The following is a 22122-nucleotide window of genomic DNA, read 5'->3' on the forward strand; positions in this document are numbered from 1 at the left end:
AACGATATAGATGTAGTCAATGTCATATCGTCCATATCAGCGATTTTGACAACCAACGACCATTGGTGAAAAAAATCGGCCAACGATAATATCGTTGGTCGTCAAAATCACTGAGATCGCCCAGTTTGTAGGTCCCTTTAATCTCACCCATAACCAGGTTGCCATTCCAACCAACCAGATCTGGCAGATTATCTGCCAGATAATTGTATAGTCAGTGTATATGGCCAGCTTTAGGAACAAGTTCTCACATTGCACATAAAGCATACTTGCCTACCTGACCCTCTCCATGAGGGAGAAAATGCTCTGTTCCTGGACTTTCCTGGTAATGTATGATTGACATCACCTGTGGTGAGCTAGTTAATTGATAAGAAAGGTGTTTCACCACAGGTGATGGCAATCATACATTACCAGGAAAGTTCAGGAACAGAGCATTTTCTCCCTCATGGAGAGGGTCAGGTAGGCAAGTATGACATAAAGACAGCTGCTGCTCAGTCCCTAGCCTGCTGTACATACACGATCCATATATGTACATTCAGACTATATATAGACAGCAGGATGTAAAGGAGGAGGAAGAGAACATCAGCATGTCAGGTCACGTGACGATGTGTGCCTAGCCCTAGTGACGACGCCGCGTAATCTCATTACGTGATTTGTGCATGACTCACCCGTGGTGACGCGGCACAGGCGCTTCCTGCGCTCCACATTCACTACCACTTCCAAATCATGATGCCACTGTTGTCCAATCACAAAAGAATGAGGGCGTGCTCTCCGACAGGCAGCCAATCGTGGCCAAGCAGCTGCTGGAACATGCCTGGACATGATACTAGTAGAAGAGAGAAGCCGGCCGGCTGGCCAGACAGCCATATACACACACGTGGTAAGGAGAGAGAAGCCTGCAATAAGTGTTCAGTGAGCGGTTGGTCGGAGGTCCTGTGCTCCGGGTAGGCGAGGGCAGGTGGTGGAGAACTGTGTATATCTGTGTAGCTACAGGGTATGGCTCGGCGCTGGCTGGTACTTGTAGTTCCCCAATATCTATAGGGTCACAGCACCGCAGGGTGGTCCCATAGTGAGAGAATTGTACCCTGTACTCTGCGGGCATCCAATAGTTCTTTTTCCCGCAATTAATGTATATCAGGCATTCATAGCAGCTTATGTACAGTATACTAAACTTAAACAGAGTAAGTTTGTGATGAAACCACTAACAGTATGTTCATTTTATATATATATATATATATATATATATATATATATACACACACACACAGTTACAGGTTAATAGTATGACTAATACATTGGGTGGTTGTTATATTTGGTCAAACTTCTCACTGAAATCTTGGTCTGGTGTCAGTATTGTGAGAACCCTTGTATTTGTCCGAGGCTCCAAATAATCTATATGTGTTTTTTTTGTGTGCTGTTTTTAGCAATTCTGATCAATGGAAAGCTCTGCGTCCAATCTGTTCCACGGTTTTAGTGGTTCCAGTCACTATATCAACTCGTATGGTAAAATAATCCTCCCGATGGATGACACGTGTGCTAGGGATCGTAGGAGGAGCCGGAAACACCAGCGCTTCCTGATGCGCAAGGCATTTCTACAGCACCGTGGACTGCTGGTCAAGAAAGAAGATGGGATCATGGAAGAAATGAGTGTCAAAGATTCAGAGGGTGTTCGTGACGTAAACAGCTGCTCATGCTTGCAGAGTGGTCAGTCCAGCAATATCAATTGTTTAGATGACCTGTCTGCAAAACTCAAGATCTCTGCTATGCTGGGTGCCCTGCCCACTGCTGCATGTTCATCTGCTTATCCTACAGCATATGACTATGATAGCGGGGTGTCGGTGTCAGGTAGTTCACCCTCTAGCAGGCCTTCGTCTCCTGATGTATGGCTAAAACCTGGGAAGTGTGTTGCCATAGACTGTGAAATGGTTGGCACTGGTCCTGGCGGGAGAATCAGCGAGTTGGCACGATGCAGTGTGGTCGACTATAAGGGAGACGTTGTGTATGACAAATACATTACTCCAGAGCTGCCAATTACAGACTACAGAACACGGTGGAGTGGCATTACCAAAAGGCACATGAAAGATGCGGTGTCATTTAAAACAGCACAAAAAGAGGTAATTACTGTGATGCTGGGATTTGTGGAGGGTAGACCAAAACTTGAAATTAGGGAACTAGTCGGTCAGACTTCGGAGCTAGGGAAGATGATGCATCTATTGACTTCTGTACAAATGACAGCTAATAGTTAGGCAGCACTTTCATGTCCAGGTCAAGGTGGAACCAATGGGCTACTAGCAAATCAAATATCTGTTGTTTTTTTTGTGGGAGACGCAAGGTTGTCTATTTCTTCCTGAATTGGTGGAGGAGGATGCATTTTACTGTCTTGAAAGTGTAAACCTCTGTTCAATCAACGGTTTCAGATGTTCTTTTTGAGTCCTGCCAAGGATTTGTAGAAGGCATAGGGACTAATGATTTCTATGGGGCGGGGGGATTCAATTCTTTAGCGATATGACTTCATTATGTTCTGCTGCGTACATAACCTTTTGTTATGGTTGCCAAACATTGCTAATTTTCCTACACTCATTCTGTAATTTAGCAATGTCACCAAGTGCCTTTGTCGGACTGTTCCAGGGAACTGGTTAAAAAAGCAATAATAATAATTAATTGCTTTGTTCCAGGGAACACTTTTTTTGCAGACATTGCAGAGAATTAAATCTCCCCCTAAATCTTATTTTATCACCTCTTTTATATTTAGTTGTTTTTTTTTTTTTTTTTATGTTGGCATGTTCTACGCCATGTAGTATCCATTGTAATATTCAGCAGTGTAACGTTCAAAATGTTGATGTTTGCTTTGCCAATTCGTTGCCTTCTGTCAACCTGTACTAAACACTTGCACTATTTTCTAGATTCTGCAGATCCTCAAGGATAAGAGGGTAATTGGACATGCGGTACACAATGATTTCAAAGTTCTGAAATATTTCCATCCCACTGAGCAGACGCGAGACACTAGTAAATTAGCTGTACTGAACCAAATTGCTGGACTTCCAGCAAGACAAAACGCTTCTTTAAAATGCCTTGCATGGCATATCCTGCATAAGAAGATACAGGTAAGAATCTTCATGGATTTTTTACACATTATTATTGCTGTTAATTTGTAAGGCTCCATAGCGTTGTGTCGTGGGGGAGAAGGGGCATACTTAGGACAGGAACATACCCAATAGGCACAATTAAATGTGGTTAGAATATTTGGTCTGTCCCTGTGAAGCTGGAGAACTTGTTGCCCCAGACCTAATATTGCTTAGTGGTATTTGATTTTTTGTTTGCCCCCAAACTAAGCCCTTCACGCTGAATTTAGATTTTTATTTTACTTTTATTGAGCAGCTAATCCCTTAAAATTATATAGCCTTTAAAGTGAAATGTACTGTAGTTCAGAGGTACTTTCACTGTATTTGGTCTTGAAATATTGTCATGACTTAAGAGAGAGAACGGTATTCCTTTTTCCATACCTTATTCAATATGGGTTTCCATAGGGTATAGTCTTCGTTATCTCTAGGTCCCAGTTTTGAAGTGACCGGGGACAGCACAATTCACAGACTAACTTGTATATTCAATAACTGTCGGAAAGATGGCAGCTTCCGACAGAAATAGGTCGGAAGGAGTTCCGACCTATTCAGTAGGGGCTGATATTTTTCCGGCAAGTCGGGAATTCCTGACTTGTCGGAAAACGCGTGGATCGGCGGTATAGACGCCGATCCATGTGCTTCTGTCGGAAATGGGGTCAAATCCGTCAGGTTTTGGCCCCCTTTCCGACAAACTCAATCCGACTTGAAAACAAGTTGGATTGAGGAGAGGAGCGGTGCTGCGGGTGGCAGGGGGAGCAGAGGTCCCGCTCCACACGTCCCCCGCAGCCAGACCCTCCCGCTCACGGCTGCGATCTCTGCTCCCCTGGCCGCTGCTGTCAGCGCAGCCGCTGACAGCAGCGGCCTGACCAGACCCTTTGTACGGCCAAATCCGACAGTCGGATTTGGCCATCCATTGAATAGGGGTTGTCTTACCCATTCCGACAACTGCATGTCGGAATGGATCCGACTCTTATTAAATATACCCCTAAGGGTGGAATTCAGTTGCCAGTGAAGGGTGTGAACTGCCGTTGCTGCAGCATTTAAACTCTTCAGCCAGCCTATTCGCACCCTGAATCACCCAAAGTACTTGCAACCCTATGGGGTAGCAACCAATGATACCGATTTTATACTAAAATGACGGGTCGCACGCGGGGGCCGTACAGGGGTGCTTCCCAGGTGCAACACGTCAAGAGACCCCTTTCAGACAGCAGCCCAACCTGGCATATTGCCAGGTTGGTGATGTCACTGTTGTCATGTGTTTAGGTGGCGCTTGGAGATGAAATTATCTCCAAACGCTGCCTTTTCTCTCTGCAGTGAACGGGTCCTGGGTCGCATTGACCCGGCTAACCAGTTTACACTGCACTGTGACTTGGGACCAACCCTGCAAGCTAGCCAGGTTGGGTTCCCAGGGAAATGGGCCTGGGTTAACCCTTTTACACGAGCCACTACTGGGTTATCATAGCAATAATCTGGGTTTTTAGTGGTGGTGTTAAAGGGGTATAAGTCCATGCACAATGCTGCAACAGGCCATTGCGTTTAATTATATTGTCCCCTTATAGTTGTAGTTGAATAAGCATTGCCCCACAAACCACACACAGTGGGAATCCAGTTAGAATGATGTGGGTAGTCCGACATTTCTGTATGGCACAAAACTCTTACATCCAACATCTTACTGAATATAGTACAATGACACCAATCAACTGTATTAGTATTGTGTTTTTTATTTTTGTTATTGTTATTTTGTTAACTCTACTTAAGGGCCCTACACATTAGGCGATATGCTGCAGAGGTGCTCGACGAGCGACCCGGCAACAGGGGAAGAGTGACGGGGGAGTGAAGTCACTCCACCCGGCCCCATAGCAATGCATGCTAATATGGACGAGATTGTCTATATTGGCTTGCATGTATAAGCGACCTGGCACCAACGATGAATGAGTGCGGGGCCGCTCATCGTTGGTGCCTACACACTGAAAGATAATAGCGATATCTCGTTCATTAATGAACAAGATCGTTCATATCTTTCAGTGATGTCGCCTAATGTGTAGGGCCTATTAGTTAATTCATACAAGAGTCCAGGAAGTAAGATTATATGGGAAGGGGGATTTCTTTAACGTCCTAGTGGATGCTGGGGACTCCGTAAGGACCATGGGGAATAGACTGGCTCCGCAGGAGACATGGGCACTTTAAGAAAGAATTTGGATTCTGGTGTGCTCTGGCTTCTCCCTCTATGTCCCTCCTCCAGACCTCAGTTTGAATCTGTGCCCGGACGAGCTGGGTGCTGTTTAGTGAGCTCTCCTGAGCTTGCTATAAGAAAGTATTTTGTTAGGTTTTTTTTATTTTCAGGGAGCTCTGCTGGCAACAGACTCCCTGCATCGTGGGAGCAGCCCTACTCTCTGAAGATAGGTCCTGCTTCTTAGGCTACTGGACACCATTAGCTCCAGAGGGATCGTACACAGGATCTCACCCTTTGTCGTCCGATCCCGGAGCCGCGCCGCTGTCCCACTCGCAGAGCCGGAAGACAGAAGCCGGGTGACAGAAGCAAGAAGACTTCGAAATCGGCGGCAGAAGACTCCAGTCTTCACTGAAGTAGCGCACAACACTGCAGCTGTGCGCCATTGCTCCCACACTACACCCACATACTCCGGTCACTGTAGGGTGCAGGGCGCATGGGGGGCGCCCTGGGCAGCAATTAGGACCTCTTGGCAAAAGTTGGACACATATACAGTTGGGCACTGTATATGTGTATGAGCCCCCGCCATAATATAGTACAAAATCGCGGGACAGAAGCCCGCTGCTGAGGGGGCGGGGCTTCTTCCTCAGCACTCACCTGCGCCATTTTTTCTCCACAGCTCTGCTGAGAGGAAGCTCCCCAGGCTCTCCCCTGCAGATTCACGGTAGAAGAGGGTAAAAAGAGAGGGGGGGCACATAAATTAGGCGCAAAAACATAATATACAGCAGCTACTGGGTTAACACTAAGTTACTGTGTGATTCCTGGGACTTATAGCGCTGGGGTGTGTGCTGGCATACTCTCTCTCTGTCTCTCCAAAGGGCCTTGTGGGGGAACTGTCTTCAAAAAGACCATCACCTGTGTGTGTGTGTGTGTGGTGTCGGTACGCTTGTGTCGACATGTTTGACGAGGAAGGCTATGTGGAAGCAGAGCGGGAGCAAATGAATGTGGTGTCTCGGCCGACACCTGATTGGATGGATATGTGGAAGGTTTTAAATGATAATGTTAATTCCTTGCATAAAAGGTTGGATAAAGCTGAAACCTTAGGACAGTCGGGGTCTCAGCCCATGCCTGATCCTATGTCGCAGAGGCCGTCAGGGTCTCAGAAGCGCCCACTATCCCAAATTGTTGACACAGATACCGACATGGATTCTGACTCCAGTGTCGATTACGATGATGCAAAGTTACAGCCTAAATCGGCTAAATCCATCCGTTATATGATTATAGCAATTAAGGATGTGTTGCACATCACAGAGGAAACCCCATTCCCTGACAAGAGGGTTCATATGTATGGGGAAAAAAAGGCAGGTGGTGACCTTTCCCCCTTCACACGAGCTAAATTAGTTATGTGAAAAGGCTTGGGAATCTCCAGATAAACTGCAGATTTCCAAACGGATGCTTATGGCGTATCCTTTCCCGCCAACGGACAGGTTACGCTGGGAATCCTCCCCTAGGGTGGACAAAGCTCTAACACGCTTATCCAAGAGGGTAGCCCTGCCGTCACAGGATACGGCCACCCTAAAAGATGCTGCGGATATAAAGCAAGAGGGTACCCTGAAGTCCATTTATACACATTCAGGTACCTTACTAAGGCCGGCAATTGCGTCGGCCTGGGTGTGTAGTGCTGTAGCAGCATGGACGGATACCTTATCTGAGGAACTGGATACCTTAGACAAGGATACTATATTAATGACCCTGGGGCATATAAAAGACGCTGTCCTATATATGAGAGATGCTCAAAGAGACATTCGCTTACTGGGCTCTAGAATAAATGCAATGTCGATTTCTGCCAGAAGGGTCCTGTGGACACGGCAATGGACAGGTGATGCCGACTCAAAAAGGCATATGGAGGTTTTACCTTACAAGGGTGAGGAATTGTTTGGGGAGGGTCTCTCGGACCTGGTCTCCACAGCTACTGCTGGAAAGTCAAACCTTTTGCCATATGTTTCCTCACAACCTAAGAAAGCACCGTATTACCAAATGCAGTCCTTTCGATCACAAAAAGGCAAAGTCCGAGGTGCGTCCTTTCTTGCCAGAGGCAGGGGCAGAGGAAGGAAGCTGCACAATACAGCTAGTTCCCAGGAACAGAAGTCCTCCCCGGCTTCCACTAAATCCACTGCATTACGCCGGGGCTCCACAGGCGGAGCTAGGCCCGGTGTGGGGCGCATCTCCGAAATTTCAGCCACAAGTGGGTTCACTCCCAGGTGGATCCCTGGGCGATAGAGATTGTGTCTCAGGGATACAAGCTGGAATTCGAAGAGATGCCCCCTCACCGATACCTCAAATCGGTCCTGCCAGCTTCACCCTTAGAGAGGCAAATAGTGTTAGCTGCAATTCACAAATTGTATCTTCAACAGGTGGTGGTCAAGGTTCCTCTCCTTCAACAAGGAAAGGGTTATTATTCGACCATGTTTGTGCTACCGAAACCGGACGGTTCGGTCAGACCCATATTGAATTTAAAATACCTGAACATATACCTGAAAAGGTTCAAGTTCAAGATGGAATCGCTCAGAGCGGTCATCGCAAGCCTGGAAGGGGGGGGATTTTATGGTGTCTCTGGACATAAAGGATGCATACCTTCATGTCCCCATTTATCCACCTCATCAGGCGTACCTCAGATTTGTGGTACAGGATTGTCATTACCAATTTCAGACGTTGCCGTTTGGTCTCTCCACGGCACCGAGAATATTTACCAAGGTAATGGCGGAAATGATGGTGCTCCTGCGGAAGCAAGGGGTCACAATTATCCCATACTTGGACGATCTCATAAAGGCGAGGTCCAGAGAGCAGTTGCTGATCAGCGTAGCACGCTCTCGGGAAGTGTTACAACAGCACGGCTGGATTCTAAATATTCCAAAGTCGCAGTTGATTCCTACGACTCGTCTGCCTTTCCTGGGCATGATTCTGGACACAGACCAGAAGAGGGTTTATCTGCCGATGGAGAAGGCTCAGGAGCTCATGACACTGGTCAGAGACCTATTAAAACCAAAACAGGTGTCGGTGCATCGCTGCACGCGAGTCCTGGGAAAGATGGTGGCATCATACGGGGCCATTCCCTTCGGCAGGTTCCATGCGAGGACCTTTCAATGGGATCTGTTGGACAAGTGGTCCGGATCACATCTTCAGATGCATCGGTTTATCACCCTATCCCCCAGGGCCAGGGTGTCTCTCCTGTGATGGCTGCAGTGTGCTCACCTTCTCGAAGGCCGCAGATTCGGCATTCAGGACTGGGTCCTGGTGACCACGGATGCAAGCCTCCGAGGGTGGGGGGCAGTCACACAGGGAAGAAATTTCCAAGGTCTGTGGTCAAGTCAGTAGACTTGCCTCCACATCAACATCCTGGAACTAAGGGCCATATACAACGCCCTACGCCAAGCGGAGTCCCTACTTCGTGACCAACCGGTTCTGATTCAGTCAGACAACATCACCGCAGTGGCTCATGTAAACCGCCAAGGCGGCACAAGGAGCAGGGTGGCGATAGTTGAAGCCACCAGAATTCTTCGCTGGGCGGAGAATCACGTAAGCGCACTGTCAGCAGTGTTCATTCTGGGTGTGGACAACTGGGAAGCAGACTTCCTCAGCAGGCACGACCTCCACCCGGGAGAATGGGGACTTCATCGAGAAGTCTTCGCGCAGGTTGCGAGTCGGTGGGAACTGCCACAGGTGGACATGATGGCATCCCGCCTCAACAAAAAGCTACAGGAGTATTGCGCCAGGTCAAGAGACCCTCAGGCGATAGCGGTGGACGCACTGGTGATGCCGTGGGTGTTCCAGTCGGTCTATGTGTTTCCTCCTCTTCCTCTCATACCAAAGGTGCTGAGAATCATAAGATAAAGAGGAGTGAGAACAATACTCATTGTTCTGGAAACCAAGTCCTTCTTGGCCAATCCGGATCTGCAAGAAATGCCCACAGAGGACCCGTGGCCTCTGCCTCTAAGACAGGACTTGTTGCAACAGGGGCCCTGTCTGTTCCAAGACTTACCGCGGCTGCGTTTGACGGCATGGCGGTTGAACGCCGGATCCTAGCAGATAAAGGCATTCCGGATAAGGTCATTCCTACGCTGATAAAGGCTAGGAAGGACGTGACGGCTCAACATTATCACCGTATATGGCGAAAATATGTTGCTTGGTGTGAGGCCAGGAATGCCCCTACGGAGGAATTCCAGCTGGGCCGTTTCGTTCGCTTCCTACAGTCGGGAATGACTTGCGGCCTAAAATTGGGTTCCATTAAGGTCCAGATTTCGTCCATATCCATTTTCTTTCAAAAAGAACTGGCTTCTCTGCCTGAAGTTCAGACGTTTTGTAAAGGGAGTGCTGCATATTCAGCCCCCTTTTTGTGGCTCCGGTGGCACCTTGGAATCTTAAAGTCGTGTTGAGTTTCCTGAAATCACACTGGTTTGAACCACTCAAGACGGTGGAATTGAAATATCTCACGTGGAAGGTGGTCATGCTACTAGCCTTGGCTTCGGCTAGGCGTGTGTCAGAATTGGCGGCTTTGTCACATAAAAGCCCTTATTTGGTTTTCCATGCGGATAGAGCAGAATTGCGGACCCGCCCACAATTTCTGCCGAAAGTGGTTTCATCCTTTCATATAAACCAACCTATCGTGGTGCCTGTGGCTACTACTGACTTGGAGGATTCCGAGTCACTGGATGTGGTCAGGGCTTTGAAGGTTTATGTAGCCAGAATGGCTAAGGTCAGGAAAACAGAATCGTTGTTTATCCTGTATGCTTCCAACAAGCTTGGGGCGCCTGCTTCAAAGCAAACTATTGCTCGCTGGATCTTTAACACGATTCAGCAGGCTCATTCTGCGGCAGGGTTGCCGCTGCCTAAATCAGTTAAGGCCCATTCCACAAGGAAGGTGGGCTCCTCTTGGGCGGCTGCCCGAGGGGTCTCTGCATTACAGCTTTGCCGAGCGGCTACTTGGTCAGGTTCAAACACCTTTGCAAAATTCTACAAGTTTGTTACCATGGCTGAGGGAGGACCTTGTGTTTGCTCATTCGGTGCTGCAGTCATCCGCACTCTCCCGCCCGCTTGGGAGCTTTGGTATAATCCCCATGGTCCTTACGAAGTCCCCAGCATCCACTAGGACGTTAGAGAAAATAAGAATTTACTTTACCGATAATTCTATTTCTCGTAGTCCGTAGTGGATGCTGGGAACTCCGTAAGGACCATGGGGAATAGCGGCTCCGCAGGAGACTGGGCACAAAAAGAAAAGCTTTAGGACTACCTGGTGTGCACTGGCTCCTCCCCCTATGACCCTCCTCCAAGCCTCAGTTAGGATACTGTGCCCGGACGAGCGTACATAATAAGGAAGGATTTTGAATCCCGGGTAAGACTCATACCAGCCACACCAATCACACCGTACAACTTGTGATATGAACCCAGTTAACAGCATGATAACAGAGGAGCCTCTGGATAGATGGCTCACAACAACAATAACCCGATTTGTTAACAATAACTATGTACAAGTATTGCAGATAATCCACACTTGGGATGGGCGCCCAGCATCCACTACGGACTACGAGAAATAGAATTATCGGTAATTAAATTCTTATTTTCTCTGACGTCCTAGTGGATACTGGGAACTCCGTAAGGACCATGGGGATTATACCAAAGCTCCCAAACGGGCGGGAGAGTGCGGATGACTCTGCAGCACCGAGTGAGAAAACTCCAGGTCCTCCTCAGCCAGAGTGTCAAATTTGTAAAATTTTACAAAAGTATTTGACCCTGACCAAGTAGCAGCTCGGCAGAGTTGTAAAGCCGAGACCCCTCGGGCAGCCGCCCAAGATGAGCCCACCTTCCTTGTGGAGTGGGCTTTTACAGATTTTGGCTGTGGCAGGCCTGCCACAGAATGCGCAAGCTGAATAGTACTACAAATCCAGCGAGCAATAGTCTGCTTAGAAGCAGGAGCACCCAGCTTGTTGGGTGCGTACAGGATAAATAGCGAGTCAGATTTTCTGACTCCAGCCGTCCTGGAAACATATATTTTCAGAGCCCTGACAACGTCCAGCAACTTGGAGTCCTCCAAGTCCTTAGTAGCCGCAGGTACCACAATAGGCTGGTTCAGATGAAACGCTGAAACCACCTTTGGGATAAATTGAGGACGAGTCCTCAATTCTGCCCTGTCCGTATGAAAAATCAGGTAAGGGCTTTTACAGGATAAAGCCGCCAATTCGGACACACGCCTGGCTGAAGCCAGGGCCAACAACATGACCACTTTCCATGTGAGATATTTTAAGTCCACAGTGTTGAGTGGTTCAAACCAATGTGATTTTAGGAAACCCAAAACAACATTCAGATCCCAGGGTGCCACTGGAGGCACAAAAGGAGGCTGTATATGTAGCACTCCCTTAACAAACGTCTGGACTTCAGGCACTGAAGCCAGTTCTCTCTGAAAGAAAATCGACAGGGCCGAAATCTGGACCTTAATGGATCCTAATTTTAGGCCCATAGACACTCCTGTTTGCAGGAGATGCAGGAATCGACCCAGTTGAAATTCCTCCGTCGGGGCCTTTTTGGCCTCGCACCACGCAACATATTTCCGCCAGATGCGGTGATAATGCTTTGCGGTTACATCCTTTCTGGCTTTTATCAAAGTAGGGATGACTTCGTCTGGAATGCCTTTTTCCTTTAGGATCCGGCGTTCAACCGCCATGCCGTCAAACGCAGCCGCGGTAAGTCTTGGAACAGACAGGGTCCCTGCTGGAGCAGGTCCCTTCTCAGAGGTAGAGGCCACGGGTCCTCTGTGAGCATCTCTTGAAGTTCCGGGTACCAAGTCCTTCTTGGCCAATCCGGAGCCACGAGAATAGTTCTTACTCCTCCCCGCCGTATAATTCTCAGCACCTTGGGTATGAGAGGCAGAGGAGGGAACACATACACTGACTGGTACACCCACGGTGTTACCAGAGCGTCCACAGCTATTGCTTGAGGGTCCCTTGACCTGGCGCAATACCTGTCCAGTTTTTTATTGAGGCGGGACGCCATCATGTCCACCTTTGGTTTTTCCCCAACGGTTTATCATCATGTGGAAGACTTCTGGGTGAAGTCCCCACTCTCCCGGGTGGAGGTCGTGTCTGCTGAGGAAGTCTGCTTCCCAGTTGTCCACTCCCGGAATGAACACTGCCGACAGTGCTATCACATGATTTTCCGCCCAGCGAAGAATCCTTGCAGCTTCTACCATTGCCCTCCTGCTTCTTGTGCCGCCCTGTCTGTTTACGTGGGCGACTGCCGTGATGTTGTCCGACTGGATCAGCACCGGCTGACCTTGAAGCAGAGGTCTTGCTTGGCTTAGAGCATTGTAAATGGCTCTTAACTCCAGGATATTTATGTGAAGTGATGTCTCCAGGCTTGACCACAAGCCCTGGAAGTTTCTTCCCTGTGTGACTGCTCCCCAGCCTCGCAGGCTGGCATCCGTGGTCACCAGGACCCAGTCCTGAATGCCGAATCTGCGGCCCTCTAGAAGATGAGCACTCTGCAACCACCACAGGAGAGACACCCTTGTCCTTGGGGACAGGGTTATCCGCTGATGCATCTGAAGATGCAATCCGGACCATTTGTCCAGCAGGTCCCACTGGAATGTTCTTGCGTGGAATCTGCCGAATGGGATTGCTTCGTAGGAAGCTACCATTTTTCCCAGGACCCTTGTGCATTGGTGCACTGATACTTGGCCTGGTTTTAGGAGGTTTCTGACTAGCTCGGATAACTCTCTGGCTTTCTCTTCCGGGAGAAACACCTTTTTCTGGACTGTGTCCAGGATCATCCCTAGGAATAGAAGACGTGTCGTCGGGATCAGCTGCGATTTTGGGATATTGAGAATCCCACCGTGATGCCGCAGCACTACTTGAGATAGTGCTATTCCGACTACCAACTGTTCCTTGGATCTTGCCCTTATCAGGAGATCGTCCAAGTAAGGGATAATTAAAACTCCCTTCCTTCGAAGGAGTATCATCATTTCGGCCATTACTTTGGTAAAGACCCGGGGTGCCGTGGACAATCCAAACGGCAGCGTCTGAAACTGATAGTGGTAGTTCTGTACCACAAACCTGAGGTACCCTTGGTGAGAAGGGTAAATTGGGACATGGAGGTAAGCATCCTTGATGTCCAGAGACACCATATAATCCCCTTCTTCCAGGTTCGCGATCACCGCTCTGAGTGACTCCATCTTGAATTTGAACCTCTGTATGTAAGTGTTCAAAGATTTTAGATTTAAAATAGGTCTCACCGAGCCATCCGGCTTCGGTACCACAAACAGCGTGGAATAATACCCCTTTCCCTGTTGCAGGAGGGGTACCTTGATTATCACCTGCTGTGAATACAGCTTGTGAATGGCTTCCAATACCGCCTCCCTGTCGGAGGGAGACGTCGGTAAGGCAGACTTTAGGAAACGGCGAGGGGGAGACGTCTCGAATTCCAATTTGTACCCCTGAGATACCACCTGAAGGATCCAGGGGTCCACTTGTGAGTGAGCCCACTGCGCGCTGAAATTCTTGAGACGGGCCCCCACCGTGCCTGAGTCCGCTTGTAGAGCCCCAGCGTCATGCTGAGGACTTGGCAGAAGCGGGAGAGGGCTTCTGTTCCTGGGAACTGGCTGTTTGCTGCAGCCTTTTTCTTCTCCCTCTGCCACGGGGCAGAAATGAGGAGCCTTTCGCCCGCTTGCCCTTATGGGGCCGAAAGGACTGCGCCTGATAATACGGCGTCTTTTTATGTTGAGAGGCTACCTGGGGTAAAAATGTGGATTTCCCAGCAGTTGCCGTGGATACCAGGTCCGATAGACCTACCCCAAATAACTCCTCCCCTTTATAAGGCAATACTTCCATATGCCTTTTGGAATCCGCATCACCTGACCACTGCCGCGTCCATAACCCTCTTCTGGCAGATATGGACAGCGCACTTACTCTTGATGCCAGTCGGCAAATATCCCTCTGTGCATCACGCATATATAAAAATGCATCTTTTAAATGCTCTATAGTCGGTAATATACTGTCCCTATCCAGGGTATCAATATTTTCAGTCAGGGAATCCGACCAAGCCACCCCAGCACTGCACATCCAGGCTGAGGCGATTGCTGGTCGCAGTATAACACCCGTGCGAGTGTATATACATTTTAGGATATTCTCCTGCTTTCTGTCAGCAGGTTCCTTGAGGGCGGCCGTATCAGGAGACGGTAGTGCCACCTGTTTTGACAAGCGTGTGAGCGCTTTATCCACCCTAGGGGGTGTTTCCCAACGTGCCCTATCCTCTGGCGGGAAGGGGTATGATGCCAATAACTTTTTAGGAATTATCAGTTTTTTATCGGGAGAAACCCACGCTTCATCACACACTTCATTTAATTCCTCAGATGCAGGAAAAACTACAGGTAGTTTTTTCTCACCAAACATAATACCCTTTTTAGTGGTACTTGTACTATCAGAAATGTGTAAAACATTTTTCATTGCCTCAATCATGTAACGTGTGGCCCTACTGGAAGTCACATTCGTCTCTTCATCGTCGACACTGGAGTCAGTATCCGTGTCGGCGTCTGTATCTGCCATCTGAGGTAGCGGGCGTTTTAGAGCCCCTGATGGTCTTTGAGACGCCTGGACTGGCTGAGTAGCCGGCTGTCTCATGTCATCAACCGTCTTTTGTAAAGAGCTGACACTTTCACGTAATTCCTTCCATAAGCTCATCCACTCAGGTGTCGACTCCCTAGGGGGTGACATCACCATTACAGGCAATTGCTCCGCCTCCACATCATTTTCCTCTTCATACATGTCGACACAGTCGTACCGACACACAGCACACACACAGGGAATGCTCTGATAGAGGACAGGACCCCACTAGCCCTTTGGGGAGACCGAGGGAGAGTATGCTAGCACACACCAGAGCGCTATATATATGTTGGGATAACACCATACAGAGTGTTTTTCCCTTTATAGCTGCTGTGTATATTATACTGCGCCTAATTAGTGCCCCCCCCCCTCTTGTTTTACCCTTTTCTGTAGTGCAGGACTGCAGGGGAGAGTCAGGGAGACGTCCTTCCAGCGGAGCTGTGAGGGAAAATGGCGCCAGTGTGCTGAGGAGATAGGCTCCGCCCCCTTCTCGGCGGACTTTTTCCCCGCTTTTTTCAGGAATCTGGCAGGGGTTAATATACATCCATATAGCCCTGGGGGTTATATGTGATGTATTTTAGCCAGCCAAGGTGTTTATATTGCTGCTCAGGGAGCCCCCCCCCCCCAGCGCCCTGCACCCATCAGTGACCGGAGCGTGTGGTGCATGAGGAGCAATGGCGCACAGCTGCAGTGCTGTGCGCTACCTTGGTGAAGACTGATGTCTTCTGCCGCCGATTTTCCGGACCTCTTCTTGCTTCTGGCTCTGTAAGGGGGCCGGCGGCGTGGCTCTGGGACCGGACTCCGAGGCTGGGCCTGTGTTCGGTACCTCTGGAGCTAATGGTGTCCAGTAGCCTAAGAAGCCCAAGCAGGCAGGTTCGCTTCTTCTCCCCTTAGTCCCTCGATGCAGTGAGCCTGTTGCCAGCAGGTCTCACTGAAAATAAAAAACCTAAAACTAACTTTCCCTAAGAAGCTCAGGAGAGCCTCCTAGATTGCACCCAGCTCGGTCGGGCACAAAAATCTAACTGAGGCTTGGAGGAGGGTCATAGGGAGAGGAGCCAGTGCACACCAGGTAGTTCTAAAGCTTTTCTTTTGTGCCCAGTCTCCTGCGGAGCCGCTATTCCCCATGGTCCTTACGGAGTTCCCAGCATCCACTAGGACGTCAGAGAAAATAAGACTTTACTTACTGGTAAATCTATTTCTCGTAGTCCGTAGTGGATGCTGGGCGCCCGTCCCAAGTGCGGACTTCTTCTGCAATGCTTGTATATAGTTATTGCATAAATAAGGGTTATGTATAGTTGCATCAGGGTAGATCTGATGCTCTGTTGTTGTTCATACTGTTAACTGGGTAAGTTTATCACAAGTTATACGGTGTGATTGGTGTGGCTGGTATGAGTCTTACCCTGGATTCCCAAAATCCTTTCCTTGTACTGTCAGCTCTTCCGGGCACAGTTTCTCTAACTGAGGTCTGGAGGAGGGACATAGAGGGAGGAGCCAGAGCACACCAGAATCCAAATTCTTTCTTAAAGTGCCCATGTCTCCTGCGGAGCCCGTCTATTCCCCATGGTCCTTACGGAGTCCCCAGCATCCACTACGGACTACAAGAAATAGATTTACCGGTAAGTAAAATCTTATTTTTTTGTTTAATGATTATGGAGAATGTGGACAAGGCCTTTTACAAATGGCAATGGAACATATTGCGTATGAAAGAACAATTGGTTTATCAACTGAGCTATAAAATAAAATAAATAATGGTTTTTCATTTATCTTTTCATTTCTATAATACAGATGGGTAGAAAAGGGCACTCGTCAGTTGAAGATGCTCAGACATGCATGGAGCTGTATAAATTGGTGGAGGAGCAGGTGGAGCGAGACTTCCTCAGTTGCTCCCAGTTGAACACTTGCATCAACCCCAAGGTGGACAGTGTTCCAGACAACAAACAATACTTGGATGATCAGTACTGGCCATCAGATTTAAATGAAAACTATGATTTATTGGATTGCGATGTACGTTAAATTTTATTGGGACCTGCTAAATTATTGTGATTGATTAGTATTTATTTGGATGGTTTTTAAGACTTACTGGAGCATATTGTTGATCAAACTTGGTTGATGTGCATGGTTTCCCCAACCACTTACGGCTTTCAACCGGGTCATCGGTACAGAACTTACAATCATTTTAAAATTGGGTCTTTTCCAATTGATAAAAAAAAACCTGCTTTTTGCCTTGTGTACTGTTCCAGCACTTGCACATTTGCCTGAGGCACAGTGACCCTGGAACAGTGATTAATATGCCAAAGAAAGATATTTACTATACTGCTGCTAGCCCAGTTTCATTATTGCAGATCACCCATTCCTCTTCATCCTTGGTGAGGACTGTGTTTGACTATAGTAAATATAGTAAATGATAACTTATTAAATGGAAGTTAATGGAATGAGTTGTAGTACATTGCTTGTCTTTCCCGTGTCTGCAGTATTACTTGACCTTCACATACAAAGTTAAAATCTCTGTTCCATCTAAGCACTGTACCCAGTATTAAAAGTGGATGCTTTACTTTTCTTCTGTTGTCCACGGGTTTCATATTCTACTGCTTCTCACTGTAACATGTACCCAAACAACTGTGGTTGCCTCCCTCCTTCCCAGATATCACCATAGCTTCTATATCTTGCCCGCCACCATGTATAATCCCACCATGTAAATATCATCTGGCTTTATATATGTGTATGCAGATGCATCTCCTACATTAGTACATTTAGATGAATTGTTATTTTCCATTACATTTAAGATTAGATACACTAATTCCCTATCCAAAAGTACAAAAGAATAAGGGAATTTATTTTTGCCTTGTCAATTAAACCCTCATTTCTGATTTATTTTCTTTTAAACCAGGGAGTGTACTATTTTGCTATCAAATAGGTTCAGTGTAAATTGTATCCAAAAGATATTAGACACTGTTTTCTTAGTGTAAATCTGATAGAGATATCAGTGAGTAGATCTGATGAACGTCGCACCCTGAACAGGATGGGGAACGGGTTATATGAGGTGTCCTGTGACTCTGGACACTACTAGTATCATGATATTCAGTGCTCATTTGAAATTTTAGTTAAGGTGGCAGGAACTGAATGATTTTGTCACACATGTTTAACATTTAATGAAGATCAATTTTACTCCACGTTTAGTCATTCATTCCGACTACCATTATGGTGAGTGTACCCTAAACTTGTCATCTATTTCAGAACCATTCTGCTGACTAATACCCCTTACACACCGCACAAATAACCCGATAGTGCCGGGTCGGCGTGCGGTGTGAAAGGGGCATACTTGAAATAGCGGGTCGCCTGACCTGGCAATTCAACCCATTAATAAAGCAGTGTTATACTCGGGTTGAATACCATGTCAGTGGCTGCGTAAACGGGCTCCCGGGTCGATGCATCCCGGGACCAGTTTACTAAAGCATGGAGAGGCGGTGCGGAGATGATCTCATCTCCCAGCTCCGCCCCCCACTGCTATGGCAAACTGCCCAGCATATTGCTGGGTCGGGGAAGTCTGCAGCAGCTACCAACGCTGGTTCCTACCCGATAAGGACCCGTCTCCTATTCCCTGGTGGGATCCGGCATTGGCAGTGTGAAAGGGGTATAAGTGCTGCTTGGACCCCTGTCAGGTTACAATTAAAGGGGTGGAGATGGGAAAGATTAATTGTGCTCGTCTGATGATAACCACCTCATATTTCTCTAACGTCCTAAGTGGATGCTGGGGACTCTGTAAGGACCATGGGGAATAGCGGCTCCGCAGGAGACATGGGCACTTTATTCGTATTCCAAACGGCATTTGGAAGTATTGCCTTATTAAAGGGAGGAGTTATTTGGGGTCGGTCTTTCAGACCTGGTGGCCACGGCAACAGCTGGGAAATCCACGTTTATACCCCAGGTCGCCTCTCAACATGAGAAGACGCCGTATTATCAGGCGCAGTCTTTTCGTGGACAAGCGGGCAAAAGATTCCTCATTTCTGCCCCGTGACAGAGGGAGAGGAAAAAGGCTGCAGAAATCAGCCAGTTCCCAGGAACAGAAACCCTCTCCCGCCTCTGCCAAGCCCTCAGTATGACGCTGGGGCTTTACAAGCAGAATCAGGCACGGTGGGGGGCCCGTCTCAATGAATTTCAGCGCGCAGTGGGCTCACTCGCAAGTAGACCCCTGGATCCTTCAGGTGATATCTCAGGGGTACAAATTAGAATTCGAGACGTCTCCCCCTCGCCGTTTCCTAAAGTCGGCTTTACCGATGTCTCCTTCTGACAGGGAGACTGTTTTGGAAGCCATTCACAAGCTGTATTCCCAGCAGGTGATAACAAGGTACCCCTCCTGCAACAGGGAACGGGGTATTATTCCACACTGTTGTGGTACCGAAGCCGGACGGCTCGGTGAGACCGATTCTAAATCTAAAATCTTTGAACACTTACATACAGAGGTTCAAATTCAAGATTGAGTCACTCAGAGCAGTGATTGCGAACCTGGAAGAAGGGGACTACATGATGTCTCGGGACATCAAGGATGCTTACCTTCATGTCAAAATTTACCCTTCTCATCAAGGGTACCTCAGGTTTATGGTACAGAACTGTCACTATCAGTTCAGACGCTGCCGTATGGATGGTCCACGGCACCCCGGGTCTTTACCAAGGTAATGGCCGAAATGATGATATTCCTTCGAAGGAAGGGAATTTTAGTTATCCTTTACTTGGACGATTCCCTGATAAGGGTAAGATCCAGGGAACAGTTGTAGGTCGGTGTAGCACTATCTCAGGTAGTGTTGCGGCAGCACGATTGGATTCTCAATATTCCAAAATCGCAGCTGGTTCCGACGACTTGTCTTCTGTTCCTAGGGATGATCCTGGACACAGTCCAGAAAAAGGCTTTTCTCCCAGAGGAGAAAGCCAGGGAGTTATCCGAGCTAGTCAGGAACCTCCTAAAACCGAGCCAAGTCTCAGTGCATCAATGCACAAGGGTTCTGGGTAAAATGGTGGCTTCCTACGAAGCAATCCCATTCGGCAGATTCCACGCAAGAACTTTCCAGTGGGACCTGCTGGACAAATGGTCCGGGTCGCATCTTCAGATGCATCAGCGGATAACCCTGTCACCAAGGACAAGGGTGTCCCTCCTGTGGTGGTTGCAGAGTGCTCATCTTCTAGAGGGCCGCAGATTCGGCATTCAGGACTGGGTCCTGGTGACCACGGATGCCAGCCTGCGAGGCTGGGGAGCAGTCACACAGGGAAGGAATATCCAGGGCTTATGGTCAAGTCTGGAGACATCACTTCACATAAATATCCTGAAGCTAAGGGCCATTTACAATGCTCTAAGCTTAGCAAGACCTCTGCTTCAAGGTCAGCCGGTGTTGATCCAGTCGGACAACATCACGGCAGTCACCCACGTAAACAGACAGGGTGGCACAGGAAGCAGGAGGGCAATGGCAGAAGCTGCAAGGATTCTTCGCTGGGCGGAAAATCATGTGATAGCACTGTCAGCAGTATTCATTCCGGGAGTGGACAACTGGGAAGCAGACTTCCTCAGCACGACCTCCACCCGGGAGAGTGGGGACTTCACCCAGAAGTCTTCCACATGATTATAAACCGTTGGGAAAAACTGGACAGGTATTGCGCCAGGTCAAGGGACCCTCAGGCAATAGCTGTAGACGTTCTGGTAACACCGTGGGTGTACCAGTCAGTGTATGTGTTCCCTCCTCTGCCTCTCATACCCAAGGTACTGAGATTGATAAGATGGAGAGGAGTAAGCACTATATTCGTGGCTCCGGATTGGCCAAGAAGGACTTGGTAACCGGAACTTCAAGAGATGCTCACGGAGGATCCGTGGCCTCTACCTCTAAGAAGGGACCTGCTCCAGCAAGGACCCTGTCTGTTCCAAGACTTACCGCGGCTGCGTTTGACGGCATGGCGGTTGAACGCTGGATCCTGAAAAGGCATTCCGGATGAAGTCATCCCTATCCTGATCAAAGCCAGGAAGGATGTAACCGCAAAACATTATCACCGCATTTGGCGAAAATATGTTGCGTGGTGCGAGGCCAGTAAGGCCCGACGGAGGAAATTCAACTGGGTCGATTGCAGGAAATGTAGGAAACAGGAGTGTCTATGGGCCTGAAATTGGGGTCCATTAAGGTTCAAATTTCGGCCCTGTCAATTTTCTTCCAAAAAGAACTAGCTTCAGTCCCTGAAGTTCAGACGTTTGTTAAAGGGGTACTGCATATACAGCCTCCTTTTGTGCCTTCAGTGGCACTTTGGGATCTCAATGTAGTTTTTGGGTTCCAAAAGTCACATTGGTTTGAACCACTTAAATCTGTGGAGTTAAAATATCTCACATGGAAAGTGGTCATGCTGTTGGCCCTGGCCTGGGCCAGGCGCGTGTCAGCATTGGCGGCTTTATCCTGTAAAAGCCCTTATCTGATTTTCCATTCGGACAGGGCGGAATTGAGGACTCGTCCTCAGTTTCTCCCTAAGGTGGTTTCAGCGTTTCACCTGAACCAACCTATTGTGGTGCCTGCGGCTACTAGGGACTTGGAGGACTCCAAGTTGCTAGACGTTGTCAGGGCCCTGAAAATATGTTTCCAGGACGGCTGGAGTCAGGAAAACGGACTCGTTGTTTATCCTGTATGCACCCAACAAGCTGGGTGCTCCTGCTTCTAAGCAGACTATTGCTCGTTGGATTTGTAGTACAATTCAGCTTGCACATTCGGTGGCAGGCCTGCCACAGCCAAAAATCTGTAAATGCCCACTCCACAAGGAAGGTGGGCTCATCTTGGGCGGCTGCCCGAGGGGTCTCGGCTTTACAACTTTGCCGAGCAGCTACTTGGTCAGGAGCAAATACGTTTGTAAAATTCTACAAAATTGATACCCTGGCTGAGGAGGACCTGGAGTTCTCTCATTTGGTGCTGCAGAGTCATCCGCACTCTCCCGCCCGTTTGGGAGCTTTGGTATAATCCCCATGGTCCTTACGGAGTCCCCAGCATCCACTTAGGACGTTAGAGAAAATAAGAATTTACTTACCGATAATTCTATTTCTCGTAGTCCGTAGTGGATGCTGGGCGCCCATCCCAAGTGTGGATTGTCTGCAATACTGGTACATAGTTATTGTTACCAAAAAATCGGGTTATTGCTGTAGTGAGTCATCTTTTCTAGAGGCTCCTCTGTT

At 48.3% G+C, this 22122-nt stretch overlaps 1 protein-coding gene across 2 annotated transcripts; it reads left to right on the plus strand.

The window, feature by feature from the left end:
- Positions 1-749: 749 nt before the first annotated feature.
- Positions 750-17489, plus strand: AEN (apoptosis enhancing nuclease). Of its 2 annotated transcripts, none has more exons than XM_063925775.1 (4): positions 750-941; positions 1422-2111; positions 2901-3101; positions 16719-17489. In XM_063925775.1, the coding sequence occupies exons 2-4, from the start codon at positions 1434-1436 to the stop codon at positions 16944-16946; spliced, it is 1107 nt and encodes a 368-aa protein (XP_063781845.1). In that variant the 5' UTR covers positions 750-941; positions 1422-1433; the 3' UTR covers positions 16947-17489. The 2 variants fall into 2 exon arrangements, with proteins under 2 accessions (XP_063781845.1, XP_063781846.1); XM_063925776.1 differs by having other exon boundaries at positions 750-877.
- Positions 17490-22122: the final 4633 nt, after the last annotated feature.

Source organism: Pseudophryne corroboree, chromosome 6 (genome assembly GCF_028390025.1).
Source record: "Pseudophryne corroboree isolate aPseCor3 chromosome 6, aPseCor3.hap2, whole genome shotgun sequence".
Classification (NCBI taxonomy): domain Eukaryota; kingdom Metazoa; phylum Chordata; class Amphibia; order Anura; family Myobatrachidae; genus Pseudophryne; species Pseudophryne corroboree.